Genomic DNA, 13342 nt, shown 5'->3' with positions numbered 1-13342 from the left:
GGTACAACATTAGTAAAGGAAGAGAAGGGAAGGAAAGAAAAAAACGTGTGTTTAAGTTTTAATATTTTGTTTGACAGATTTAATTTTTTCTTTCCTTCCAAATTCCTCCAATTTTGGGAGAAAAGGAAAGTGAAACTTTTATACAGTGAGGTTTCCTTCCAATTCCCTTCATTTCCTTTCACTTCCCATATAATTTTTTGAACCAAATATAAGAAACATTATTTTTCCTTCCCTTTCTTTTCTTTTCCTTCCAATTCCTCCCAACCAAATAAAGCCTAACTATTGGAATTCTACTTTTTTTTTCCTGTTAAAACACTTCCATTTTTCGCTCAAAAAATTGTTGCTGAAATCTCTCTACTCAAATCTGCAAATCAATCAGCAAAGAAATTCAATTTCCTCTCTTTTCCTTGAAGGTGTCGATCTAGCCTCGGTTGCTAAGTTCTTATAGCTTTGGTGAAGGTGATTCGGTTGATAAATTCACATAAATGGTTTAATAATTTGGTTTGCTTTTCGGCCGTCAATCATCTAGGTAAACCCCCTCTTCATGCGCTACTCCCCCTTCCCTAAAATCTCTCTACTCCATTTTTCTACTCTCTCGCCTCTAATTTTGTAACTGTTGATTCCCGTATTTTCCAGCTCCTTCACTTCAAATTAATTCTAAAGGTAAGTGTTTATCCTCTTGCTTACTATTTAATTACAATTCCATTTGTGGGTGCTTTGTTTACCGTCTAATCTTCATTTGTTCTTGGTAGATGATGATGATGTAGTTGACTTTTTGTGTGGGTTTTAATATTTTGGATATGAAATCCTGAATTGAAAATTGATTTTTTATTGGTTTTGAAATTTTGTTCATATTTTGGGTTCTGATCTCGGTTATTGGCAATTTCAAGGGTTTATTAAATTGGGTATGTTGTTTAAAGTTATTTAGAATTTCGTTCATGTTGGTTTCTTTGAAAAATAGGTAACCTTTTGTTTTTCCCCCAATATTTTGATAATATAATTCTATGTTTAGTGATTTTTTTTAAGAAAGTAAATTGGGTATTATTGAAGATCGTCTAGATATTCCTAATTAATATGTAAATTACACCGAATTTGGTATAACTTGTATAATTTTATGGTGATTGTATTGATTAAACGGAATAAAATTTTCCTATTTTTATGAACGAATTCGGTTGTTTTATTTTGCTGGGTATTTCTTATTTAAAGGGATTGATATGTAAAATCAGTCTGTAAATATGCCATATATACATTTTTCAATTACTGTCAGCTATAATAGTGAGGTTAAGTCGTTGAGTTTCTTGTCATTAATATTTTGATCAGTGGATAGAATGAACACGTGCAAAAGCTAGTAGAATCCTTAAGGAAGTAGAAGTATAAAATGAAAAGGCACATATCTGTTGTTTAGTTGGAGATGATATAAACATGGTCAAACTTCTCTATACTCTACATACAAGCAGCAGGGTATAACAATGTTATTATGTTGTCATACTGTGGTTTGTAAACAAACAGTGAACCCCTATTTAAGGAGTTGTGGAAATGGTGTGACCAACATAATTCTTCATTGAGATTCAGAGGTAATTAGACTGTTATACTCTCCTGCTTGTATGTAGAGTATAGAGAAGCTGCAATGAAGTCCTATGTCAACTGGACTACGACTGGAGTCTCCATAGGTGAAATTACAGTTGAGATCGCTAAGGTTTATATGGTCTCTAGAGTAAAAGTGTGATGCCTAAAAAAGTTTCTTAGTTTATAGACATTAATTAGTTTTTTTACTTGTCTGTCAGGAGTTTATCTTATAGACATTAATTAAATGGTCTCTAGAGTAAAATTGTGATGCCTAAAAGGTAATGCTTTATGTTTTGACTCAAACTCCCTTATTGACCAACCAAAGTACAAACTAGCTACTTACTTACAAGCCACAACCAAAAGTTGAGTTAAGCCTAACTTTGGGGTCTCACCTTTCCCTTTTTTCACCGTTTGGAACCCGAACTTTTTATTTTCACCCTCTAGGACCTCTAAAGCATTTTCCAGCCTAAATTAACCCATGAATGTAAAAGTTTAGTCCCCTTAATTAAAAGGTTAGACCCTTAGTTAAAAATACACGTGGCCCATTATTATTCTTTATTGTGACTTTATTATGTTGCTTTACTGTATTTTTTATTTTTGGTGTTGGATGATTATAAGTATGGTGAATTTTGGTGTTGGTGATTGATTAAAATTAGAGCAGTAGCAGAGTTTAATAGAGCAAGCCGCTAACGGCTTTATTTTGTAAACATGAGGGATATTTTACTTATATCAAACTTTTAGAAATCATTTAATATTTTAGTTAGTTTTTTTATTTTTAATATTCATGTTGTGGTTAAAGGTGAGTTAAAATAGAGTTGAGGTTCTAAAAGGTGAAAAAAAAAGTTGTAGGTCCTAAAGGGTGAAAAAATGAAAAGGTGAGATCCCAAACATTAACTTAACTCACCAAAAGTTTACTATCTCTAAAACTAGTCAAGCTAGCAAAACTGACAGCCAGCCAGATTAAAGACATGCTTCATATAATTAAAAAGACAATGTAAAAGCAGAAATTATAAAGATGAGTATTAACTAACGTAAACTGACTTTAGGAGGCACCAATTGTCAACTCTCAGACCAGAAAAAGGCTCTACTTAAAAAGAACACTTTAAAAAGGAAAGATTTTAAAAACAAAATTTATACTCTTTATATGTTTTGGAGTAAAGGAATATTTATGGAAAAGAGAGGTTTCTCGCGAATCGAACCTGGCTCTAAATTGTTTATTGAATTTGTATATGAGCTTGTATATTTTGTTAAATTATTGGACATGTTCTACTATCAGACTATGGAATGGTCCTCCATAATGGATGCTTATCTTGGTTGGGGTAACAAATTAGTAAGGATGATGACAATATTTATCTAGTTTGAATGATTGGTAATGTTTTGAATATGTTATATTTCTTTGATGCTTGTATACTATGCTAATAGTAAATTCTTTTAAATTTTAAAAGGGTGTTAGACAAATTTGTCAAGCTTAACAAAAAGTACTACATTAGCATCACTCGACAATACGACCGATCCTTCATCAGGTATATGTTTTCCTTTTTCTTTTTTCTCTTTATATATATTTTTTAAATAAATAGATTTATGTTATATGGTAGACAATTCTGAAGTGTTCACAAAATTTGTGCACAACAATAGTTGTATTGGTTATTTTATCTTACTTCCAAATTTCAACTTGTTTGTTTCTATGTGAGATTTCATGATAGTAATAGTTTAACTACATGCTATTTTACTTGGGTTTAATAGTGCTAACACCATTAAATATGCAATTTCATATGTTTGAGAAAAATTTACACTGGATAGAGTATTATATAACCAAAAATGAATAAAGTAACCTAGAAAGTACATGTAACAAAAACGTTTTATGTGTTATTCTTAACTTTAGGTCATGGATTGTGGGAAGAAAGAGTGGTGGAAATTTCCTAGATGGTCAAATGAATACGAAAATGGAGTTGATGACTATTTAGTCAAAGCTTTTGAAACTGAAGCACAAGGAGATCAAATATGTTGCCCATGTAACAAGTGTTGTCATCGTTACTGGTATCATAGACATGTGGTTAGGGACCATATCATTTGTAAAGGTTTTAAACCTAGATCGGAAAAACACAATTCCGAGTCAATGATCAATGAAGAAATGCCAGTATTTGATTATGGGGTTCAACCACAGTTCAACGATGATATAGACAGGTTGTTGAATGATACTTTTAGAGGGGGGCCAGATGAGGAAACAGAAAAGTTTTATAAGTTAATTGAGAAGGGTCAACAAGAATCATATCCAGGTTGCAAGACTTTTTCTAAACTTGCCTTTACAATCCGATTGTTTCTTTTCAAGTGTGACCATAGATTAAGTAATGTAGCATTTTCTGACTTGTTGGAGTTGATAAAGTGTCTTTTACCTGATGCAAAGTTACCTGATGTAGCTTGTTGTTTGAAGTGATTATGAATTGCTGAAATGAGTATTAAAATTTGAAACTGGAGCAATTATTATCATGTTGTTTACCACTATATTTATGTACTAGGTTAACAGACTTGGACATGGTGTCAAATATAATATACCAATCTACCAAAGAACTTAGAAATTTACTAAAGGTTTTGAATCTCGGGCTGGGATCTGATTCGAGCTCATTCAATCAAGAATCTGAAAGCAACTTGCTAGTGGTTCTTTTTGTTGTTGATAGCATTATTGTTGATAATGTTGTATTTATTTAATGCCTCATAAATTGGAGAAGATGGTGATGTTACAATCTGAGCAACAGGGTGGGGAATCATCTAAAGATCCTTATGATGAAGTGATGGGTAAGGATAAGCACAAAGGATATTTACGCCTTCATGGATCAGGCGTGACTAAGTCTAAGGTGCAAAGAAAAGGAAAGAAGCCAAGTTATACACTTCCTGAAGATTTCTTAGACAACATGAAAGCGAATTGGACTCGGGAAGTTGCACAAGATGTTGCATCTCTTGTACTTTCTCAAATAAAGGCGGCTAATCCTGATATTAGTATTGTCATCCCTGATTTTGGAGGAACCCCAAGAGATGAATCAAATGATCAAAATGGTGAGCAAGATGGCAGAATTTCCTCTAAAACAACTTCAGAACATCAGGTACCTCTCGGTCACTCCCACTTCTTTGTTTCCTATCTTTTTTATCTCTCTTGTACTCATTTTCTTAGAAGCTATATTTTCCATTGGTGATGTCATTGTGATGGGGTGATGGGTATTTCAAAGTATGGAAAGTCAACAGGAACACATTGTTAAAGAAAGGCAACCAGTGTCTTGCCCTTGTGCCGGATAAGACCCATAATACAACATCATGCATTTGAGATTGAATGTTCGTCGTATTACACGTACAACCAGCAGATAATATGCAAACTACACTATGATTTCCTATTTTCCTATATTGTATTAGTATGTGCATAGGTAATGTTGTAATACAACTAACCATTATCACTGCATAAGTAAGCTAGACACTAAAAGTCATCAGGAAAATCTACTTGATTTGTTTCCCATTCTCATGTCTAGGAAATTCTCTACAACAGAGAATGAATATATAGCACCTATTGTTTCGGGGTTGAAACGATGGAAGGAGCGTCATTGATGTCTTGAGTTCCGATCACGTACGGTGCCTGCAAGATGAACTCCAGGCCAAGGGGGGGTCCCCGAGGCGGAGCCTCCGACGCTCAAGTCAGTACAATTGATGTATAAAACTAGGTGTTTAGGGGAGAGAGAGTAGGGTGGCTTCTCTAGGGTTAGAGAATCCTCTTTACCTTGCCCTTTGAGGGGTATATATAGTGCCTTTGTTGGGCCTTTGAGGCCTTGTAAGGGATATTGGGCTTGAGTGGATTTTATTGGCTTTTGGGTTAAAATGGTGGGCCCATTTTAACACCCCAACAAATGCCCCCCAGACCCAATTCTATTTGAAAAATGGGTTGGGTTTTGATTTTGATCACGTCCAAGTGAAAGTCAATTTCAGCTCAGAATTTTAACCTCGGCTCGGATTGTAACATCGGTTCGAGTTGTAATCTCGGCTCGGATTTTACCTTCGGATTTTTACCTTCGGATTTTTACCTTCGGCTCGGTTTTATCCTTCGGATTTTTACCTTCGGCTCGGTTTTATCCTTCGGATTTTTACCTTCGGCTCGGTTTTATCCATGGATTTTTACCTTCGGCTCGGTTTTATCATTCGGATTTTTACCTTCGGCTCGGTTTTATCCTTCGGATTTTTACCTTCGGCTCGGTTTTATCCTTCGGATTTTTACCTTCGGATTTTACCTTCGGCTCGGACTGTAACACCGATTCGAGTTGTAATCTCGGAGCGATTTTTAACCTCGTTCTTCAAATCCGGAGATCTGTTTAAGAACGTGCTTCTAAAATCGGCTCGGATTGTAACATCGGTTCGAGTTGTAATCTCGGAGCGGCTTTTTACCTTCGGCTCGGATTGTAACATCGATTCGAGTTGTAATCTTTGAGCGATTTTTAACCTCGTTCTTCAAATCCGGAGATTTGTTTAAGAACGTGCTTCTAAAATCGGCTCGGATTGTAACATCGGTTCGAGTTGTAATCTCGGAGCGGTTTTTTAGTCTTCTTTCAAATCCGTAGACTTGTTCGGAGACTTGCTACACAATTTTGATCTTCAATATTTGATGTATTTATGTTTGTCAAACATGAATTTATAATTCGTTTTGAACATGATGAACAATTTGAGGTGTATGCTCTTGCAAAATGACTTATTGCTAGACAATGTCTGTCAAATTAAGTCTCCAAGAATATTTTGCACTTTACCAAATTAATCAAGTCAAGTAAATTATATGCTGACAAAATATAAAGCACAAAGCTTAAATAAATAGAAGACTTAGCTTTGAGGTTGGGCCACTCAGTTTTTGTATTTAGACCAGATTGAGTCAGTTTGCTCAGCCCATTGTATTGCTCGGCCTCTTTCATCTGGCTGGACCAATATATGTTGTATGCAACTTCTTTTTGGATTTATTTGGTTGGCATTACCTAACCCATTTAAAGAGGGAGATTCCTCTTTAAAACCCATTATTGTTGTTCCATCTTCAAGCTTTTCACTTTGTGATTTATCACAAGCCACTGCTCGTTATTTTCCGAACTCGCTGACCAGTGGAGACACCCATTCGTCGGCTCTGATCTCTTCGATTTCAGTCAACCTCGGATGGGTATACAGAGTCTCTTGGGGAGCTTTGATTCGGATCTCGGGAGGTCGACTTCAGATGGTTAATCCTCGGATGGGCTGATCTCCGATTGGGTCGACTCCGGGAGCGTTGACTCGGACCTCGAGTCGAACTTTGTCAGCCGTGACCGAGCTTCGGGAGCAATTGATCAATTTCGGCACTATTTGGGGTTGCAAACAACTCCTATCAATGAGCCTCAACTGCTGAACTTCATTTGGGCATTTTAACAAACACCTTGTGGGCATCGGCTGGAGTTGCAATAATGGAATTTCCTTCGTAAGCTAATAGTAGCTGCTTTGCTACTTTGCTCGACATATTATATTGATGGTCTCCGACCTCTTTTGCATATACTCTGCTTCGGGGTGCCTTATCTCGGACCTCACGAAGCTTTGGCTCGGGCAACTATCGTAGCTTGGGCTTGCAGTATGCTCTGCTTCGGGACGTTTGCCTCGGCAGACTGAGCTTTGGTGCTAGCATCGGTAGTCTTGGCTTTGAGCTTCGGGGGCATATCTCATATCTCATTACGTCATCTCTGAGTTCAAACTTTTTGTTGAGACCATGCTCGGCAGACCGAACGTTGTTGCTCGGGAGATGAGTTTCGACACTTAGCTTCGGCACGGAGCCTCGGCACTGAGAGAAAGCTTCGGCACCACCCGCAAAGTATGAGCTTGCATACAATTAATAGAACAAGTTGCATACACCCGCAAAATGCTTTGAGTTGATCTCCTGGAACCTTTCAAAGCTTGGGAGCTTCGCTCCTATGCTCGGTGATGACCTCGGCTATGAGCTTCGGCTTGGGCCTCGGAAGGTTGGCCTTTGTTCTACTCCGGGAGATCAATTATAACCTCTTACTGAAGAAGGGTAGCATAAATGTAAATATGACTTCATTGAAGTATTTTATCAAACATCTTGTGGGCACAACTGAAGTTTGAGTGATGTAGTTTCCTTGGTGTATCTTCTACGACCAAGTTGATGAACTCAACTATGAGGTCTGCCAAATAACAGTGTATCAATGACAAACAACATAAGTGCAACAGTTCATAATTTCAAAAAATAGATGGAGAAACTTAGCTCTAAACTTTTGATTGAGGCATGGAGCTCGGCACTGAGCTTATATGCTCAGCTCGGGAGCTGGTGTTCTCGGCATTGCCCTTCGGCATCGCTCGGGAGCTTCGGCTATGCTCGACCCTGCTTTTCGGCACCGACTTCGGCACCGAGCTTGGCACTGGCATCATTAACCATTTGCTGGAGTACCGATTGGTATTCATTTTGCTTTTATTTCATATTTTGTAGCTGATGTATTATGAAATGGCATTAGCATTTAAGCCCAACAACTCCATTATGATGATGAACAAAATTGGTACTAGGTCGCAACAAAGGTGACTTCATGGCTCATCCTCTTGATTTGTTGGAGATGAGTTCGTCATTTCTTGATGGGGGTTATATGCTACCAATCACTGACTTCCAACCCTCTAAGGTGAGAATTAAAAACAGTGCAGCCTGCATATATGAGTTTCCCGCAGCAAAGCATCTCTGCTTGGGCTATTTTGACAACTCAAGCAAAATAAATCATCACCAATTGGATTGATGCAAAGTGTTGCTATTTTGGCAAATAAAGTTTCCTTCATGTTGTTGCGGTATTTGAAGAACAAGAGCTATGTTCTGCTACGCATCGTCTCGGACTTACACCAAAGTAGATCTAGCACTTTGCACTTTTCGGATTTTTTTGAATAAATCAAGCAAAATAAACCATTTTTTTTATTTTGTTGACTCGTAGCTCGCGCTTTGGGACGAATAAACCACTGGTAGTAGCTCTTAATCCCCTTTGTCGGACCAAAAACGGTTGAACCTGGTCGCATGAAAATGTGGATCTTCATGGGTTTTTGCTCTCGATCCCCACAGACGGCGCCAAATTGTTTCGGGGCTGAAACGATGGAAGGAGCGTCCTTGATGTCTTGAGTTCCGATCACGTACGGTGCCTGCAAGATGAACTCCGGGCCAAGGGGGGGTCCCCGAGGCGGAGCCTCCGACGCTCAGGTCAGTACAATTGATGTATAAAATGAGGTGTTTAGGGGAGAGAGAGTAGGGTGACTTCTCTAGGGTTAGAGAATCCTCTTTACCTTGCCCTTTGAGGGGTATATATAGTGCCTTTGTTGGGCCTTTGAGGCCTTGTAAGGGATATTGGGCTTGAGTGGATTTTATTGGCTTTTGGGTTAAAATGGTGGGCCCATTTTAACACCCCAACATTGTATTAGTATGTGGGTTAAAATGGTGGGCCTATTTTCCTATATTGTATTAGTATGTGCATAGGTAATGTTGTAATACAACTAACCATTATCACTGCATAAGTAAGCTAGACACTAAAAGTCATTAGGAAAATCTACTTGATTTGTTTCCCATTCTCATGTCTAGGAAATTCTCTACAACACAGTATGAATATATAGCACCTATTTTGACCATTTCTTGGCTTTGAAACGTGTCTTGGCCCTTAATGATTTTTGGAACAAATATTTGATAAACCACTCTTGACATTAGGTCTAACTGATTACATTGTAACTTATTGAAAATTCATTTTTTATATTGTTACTAACTTGAAATGTTACAATTTGTAGGGAAGTAATGTCCATGAAGAAAGTGATCTACGTGATGAATAGTAATTTTATGCGGTGGAATTCATGCGGTGGAATTTGACGTATTTTTAACTACTTAGTAGTATATTATGTAATATTTTGAAATATGCATTTTCTTAAATATTCCTTACCTTTTGCCTTTTGGTAGTATATGTAATGTGACTTTATAATACTTAATTATGACGTTTTAGAAACTTGCGGGTGCAAACTCATGTAAGCTACGAAATATTATTTTGAAATACATCAATCCTTCAGATGTTAATTATATTTGTGACTTGTAATTTTTTATATTTAATTCCAAAACGGGTGGTATCCGACAATTATTGTATACAATTAATTTATATATATATATATATATATATATAGCGTTACAATTGGTATTTTCATATTTTCAATAAATGAATACCAGTGGCGTTACATATTCACGCAAATTTTTTTTGGTGTCACATTAGGTAGGAGGAAAGCCCCGTTACAGTTGAAAGCTATGGTAACAAAGACTACGCCAAATGTAACAGCCTCCTTTTCTAGTAGTAAGCGTTACAATAGGAAAAATTAGGCGTTACAATAGGAAAAATTAGGCGTTACAATAGACCTATTGTAGCGGCCGCGAATGTAACGGAGTATAAAGCGTTACTATAGACCTATTGTAACAGATTTTGACCATCTTGTAACGAATTTTAGTGTTACTATATACCTCGAAATGTAGTAGTGTAAACTCATAACGAACCTAGAGTTCGTAAAGGGCCCAGACGCATTCCGTCGTAAATTGATACGCACCAAATAACTCGGATTAAGTCTCTTAATGGACTCCGTACTCTAGAGTCCAATCTCACAAAGAATTCTGCCCAGATCCTATTTTCAACGCCCAGCCCTGGGCGCCGAAATCTTTGACGCCAGTGCTGGGCGCCGAAAATACCTGGGACAGATTCTTTTCCTAATCCGTTTCGTATTCATATTCCTGAAAATCTATCTTTCTACGCCACTCTTTCCCTATAAATACAGCCTCATAATCGACGAAAAAGGACACACAATTCATAATCTGAGTATTGACTCCAACCCTAATGTAATACCGCGTATTTTTATAATATTTATAAATATATTTTATTATATTTATAAAGCATTTTACGATTTATTATCGTTTAAATAATATTTAAACGCATTGCATTTAATGTATTTTAATTAATTAGAATATTTATTATTTTAATTAATTACGAAACGAATTTAATTCTTGAGTCGGGAAATTAAATGAGTTGCAAATGATTTTTAAAGCTTCGGGTTTTAAATAAAAAGTCCAATTCGTTTTATTAATCGAGCCCAATCGAAACAGTTTAATTTAAATCCTAAGCTAGCCCTATTCATTTAATTCCTAAGCCCAACTAAAATATCCTAAGCCTAGCCCATCAAGGGATTAGGGAGCCTATAAATAGACTCCCCCATCATTAAATGAGCCCCTAAAATTCATAAACCCTATTTTGCCTTGCTTGCCCAACACTCCTCTCCATCTTTTCCTCTCGTCCGCACGCCCGCACGCACGTAGCCCGTGCTCGTGCTGTTGTGCCTCGTGCTGCTCGGCCTCACGCCCTAGCACTCGCTCCCTCGCACTCGCCCTCGCTCGCTCCCTCTTCGCGCGCGCCTAGCGCCCACACCCCCTTCCTCTCTTTGCTGCGTCGTTGTTGTTGTGTTGTGTGGTTGTCGCTGCTGCTCTCCCTCACTCGCCCAACCTCACACACACACTCCCTCACTCTCTTCGTCCGCGCCCAGCGCGCTGCTCCCCTCTCGCCCAGCCCGCGCGCGGCCCCTGCTGCCCGCTCTTCTTCGTCGCTGCACACACGCACACGGTTGGTGCGTTGTGTGTTGTCGTTGTTGCTTGTTCGTTCGTTATTCAATTTTTTTCGCCCAATCACATTAAATTCCTGGTTGTTCCGTGCTATAGGCCGGATTGGTATAATTCTCTTCTTCCTTACCTATTCTATTTAAATTCTGTATTTTAAATTACTATATTAATATTGTTTTGAGTAATTAAAATGCTGGGAACCGGTTATGAATACCGTGGTTTGAGGATTTGTGTGTTGTGATTCATTAGGTTTGTTTTAATTATCAAAGGATGAATTTTCAGATTTGTTTATTGAATAAAGCATCGATTTTTATGATATTAAACTAGTGCTATTGAGATTTTCAAGTTAGGGTTTTAACCTAGACCTAATGAGTTAATTGATTAGCATAATTAGGTGATGATTTTAATTATGATAATCAATTATATTTTCAGATTTGAATAAAGGTTTAAAGTGTTGATTTTTATTGATTTTAAAGGCGGAAAAAGTATGTTTTCGTACTAGGGATTGATTTTGCAAATTGAGACGATTTTATTATTGAAAAACGATTGAATTCTAAAGTCTAAAGGAGGTTTTAATTTTTATAAAGTTGCTGGAAATTTAATGAACATGGAAATAATTTAAGTTTCCTTATTTTGATGATAGGAGGTGATTTCTAGTTGAGTGCTCGTTATTGCAAAGTGGCCCCTACGCTTAGGTATTCAAGGTACGTACAAGTCTAGGGCGACCACACCTTTTGTCAATGGCATTGCATGATTGTTGATGATGTGAATTACATTATGTGGAATCATGTTTATTTTGGTGAACGAGCATGTGATTTGTGATGTTGGATTTATTGGATTAATTGTTGAACAAGCATGTTGAAATTATTATGAGTATGGATTTGATTGTCAATCATGTTGTTCAATATTTATGCATGTATGGTTTATTTCACATGCAAGGGATGAATTATTTATTTGTATGCTATTGTACGGGATGTCTAGCATACTTTGAGCCATTTATTTGTACCTCGTTGTACTATTTATTTTACCACATGTGAAGGGTTAGCTCACGTAAGCCACCGCACATGTAGGGTTCAGTTGGGAATATTATGTATGAAATAAATTAGGATTTGTCGTGTAAGGGAACAACCCTCATGTTAATGTGCATGATGTGGAGTCTCACTTTGGTGAGGAGGAACATGGTAGTAATATCACAAGTGTCTTGCTTGGTTGATCACAAGTCTTAAAGCATTAAAATAAGATTGTTTTGGTTGTTGTTTATTGATTGTATGTATGCATGTTGTCGAGTCTTGAGTTCGCCTTTATTAAAATATTAATAAACGTAAAGTGCAACCGGAACAAGCTTCAAAACTCTTGGAACGTATATACCTTGAGCATGAACAATGGGGGGAGTCTTGCCGGGACGCTCGTACTCTTACTAATGATACAAGACGTTGTTTCATTTATATTATGCGCATGAATTCCGTTGTGAGGGGGTCGAAAAAGCACGAGGCTAATGCGTGACCTCGTCCCTCGTGGGTGTGACGCTTCTTTTTTGTCAAATCAAGTGTAATAGGATTTCCTGTGAGTTTACACCCAATTGACTAGTAATATAGGAGTCGCCATTCAGTTTTTAACGACAATGAGAAAAACTGACAAAACCCGGTTATCGTGACATAAAGGGAGTGCAATTATGTTTGACCACGACGGTCGTAGGTTCCCTTGTGATCCCTGGTGTGGGGATCTCTCAACATACACCCGCAAGGTAGAGATTGAGGGTTCGGGGGACTGTAACTACCGAGAGGAGTACTTGCTCTTCGATAACTCCAGAGGCAGGATATCCTTACTAGCTCAGCATAAATAATTGAAGGGACATGCGTTAACTATTAAACTAATCTGAGTTGATTTTAACAATATGCAACATATAATACTAGATAGAGCGCGATTATCTGATTTAGATTGTATTAAGGGACCTAGCATGATAATCCAATTTCCCAACATATTATCTTTATTAGGCGTGATAGAACAATCAGATTTGATTAGTTTAACAGTTTATAAAAAGGGCGAGGAAAGCAATTAAACCATGGAAAAGGGACACATTACGACGCACCCTTGAGAGGTGCGTCACGGTTCTCAGAAAACTAACCG

General features: G+C 37.4%; 1 protein-coding gene across 5 annotated transcripts; it reads left to right on the top strand.

Moving 5' to 3' along the window:
- Positions 1-258: 258 nt before the first annotated feature.
- On the top strand, positions 259-9648 carry LOC110796956 (uncharacterized). 5 transcript variants are annotated; one of them, XM_056828005.1, is made up of 5 exons: positions 259-529; positions 637-663; positions 3012-3089; positions 3449-4664; positions 9364-9648. In XM_056828005.1, the coding sequence occupies exons 4-5, from the start codon at positions 4272-4274 to the stop codon at positions 9403-9405; spliced, it is 435 nt and encodes a 144-aa protein (XP_056683983.1). In that variant the 5' UTR covers positions 259-529; positions 637-663; positions 3012-3089; positions 3449-4271; the 3' UTR covers positions 9406-9648. The 5 variants fall into 5 exon arrangements, with proteins under 5 accessions (XP_056683983.1, XP_056683982.1, XP_056683984.1 ...); XM_056828004.1 differs by having other exon boundaries at positions 261-529; positions 4293-4664; XM_056828007.1 differs by having other exon boundaries at positions 264-529; positions 4320-4664.
- The last annotated feature ends 3694 nt before the right edge of the window (positions 9649-13342 follow it).

The sequence above is a fragment of the Spinacia oleracea genome, chromosome 5, assembly GCF_020520425.1.
Source record: "Spinacia oleracea cultivar Varoflay chromosome 5, BTI_SOV_V1, whole genome shotgun sequence".
Lineage (NCBI taxonomy): Eukaryota > Viridiplantae > Streptophyta > Magnoliopsida > Caryophyllales > Amaranthaceae > Spinacia > Spinacia oleracea.
This window is presented reverse-complemented; position numbering and strand designations above follow the sequence as displayed.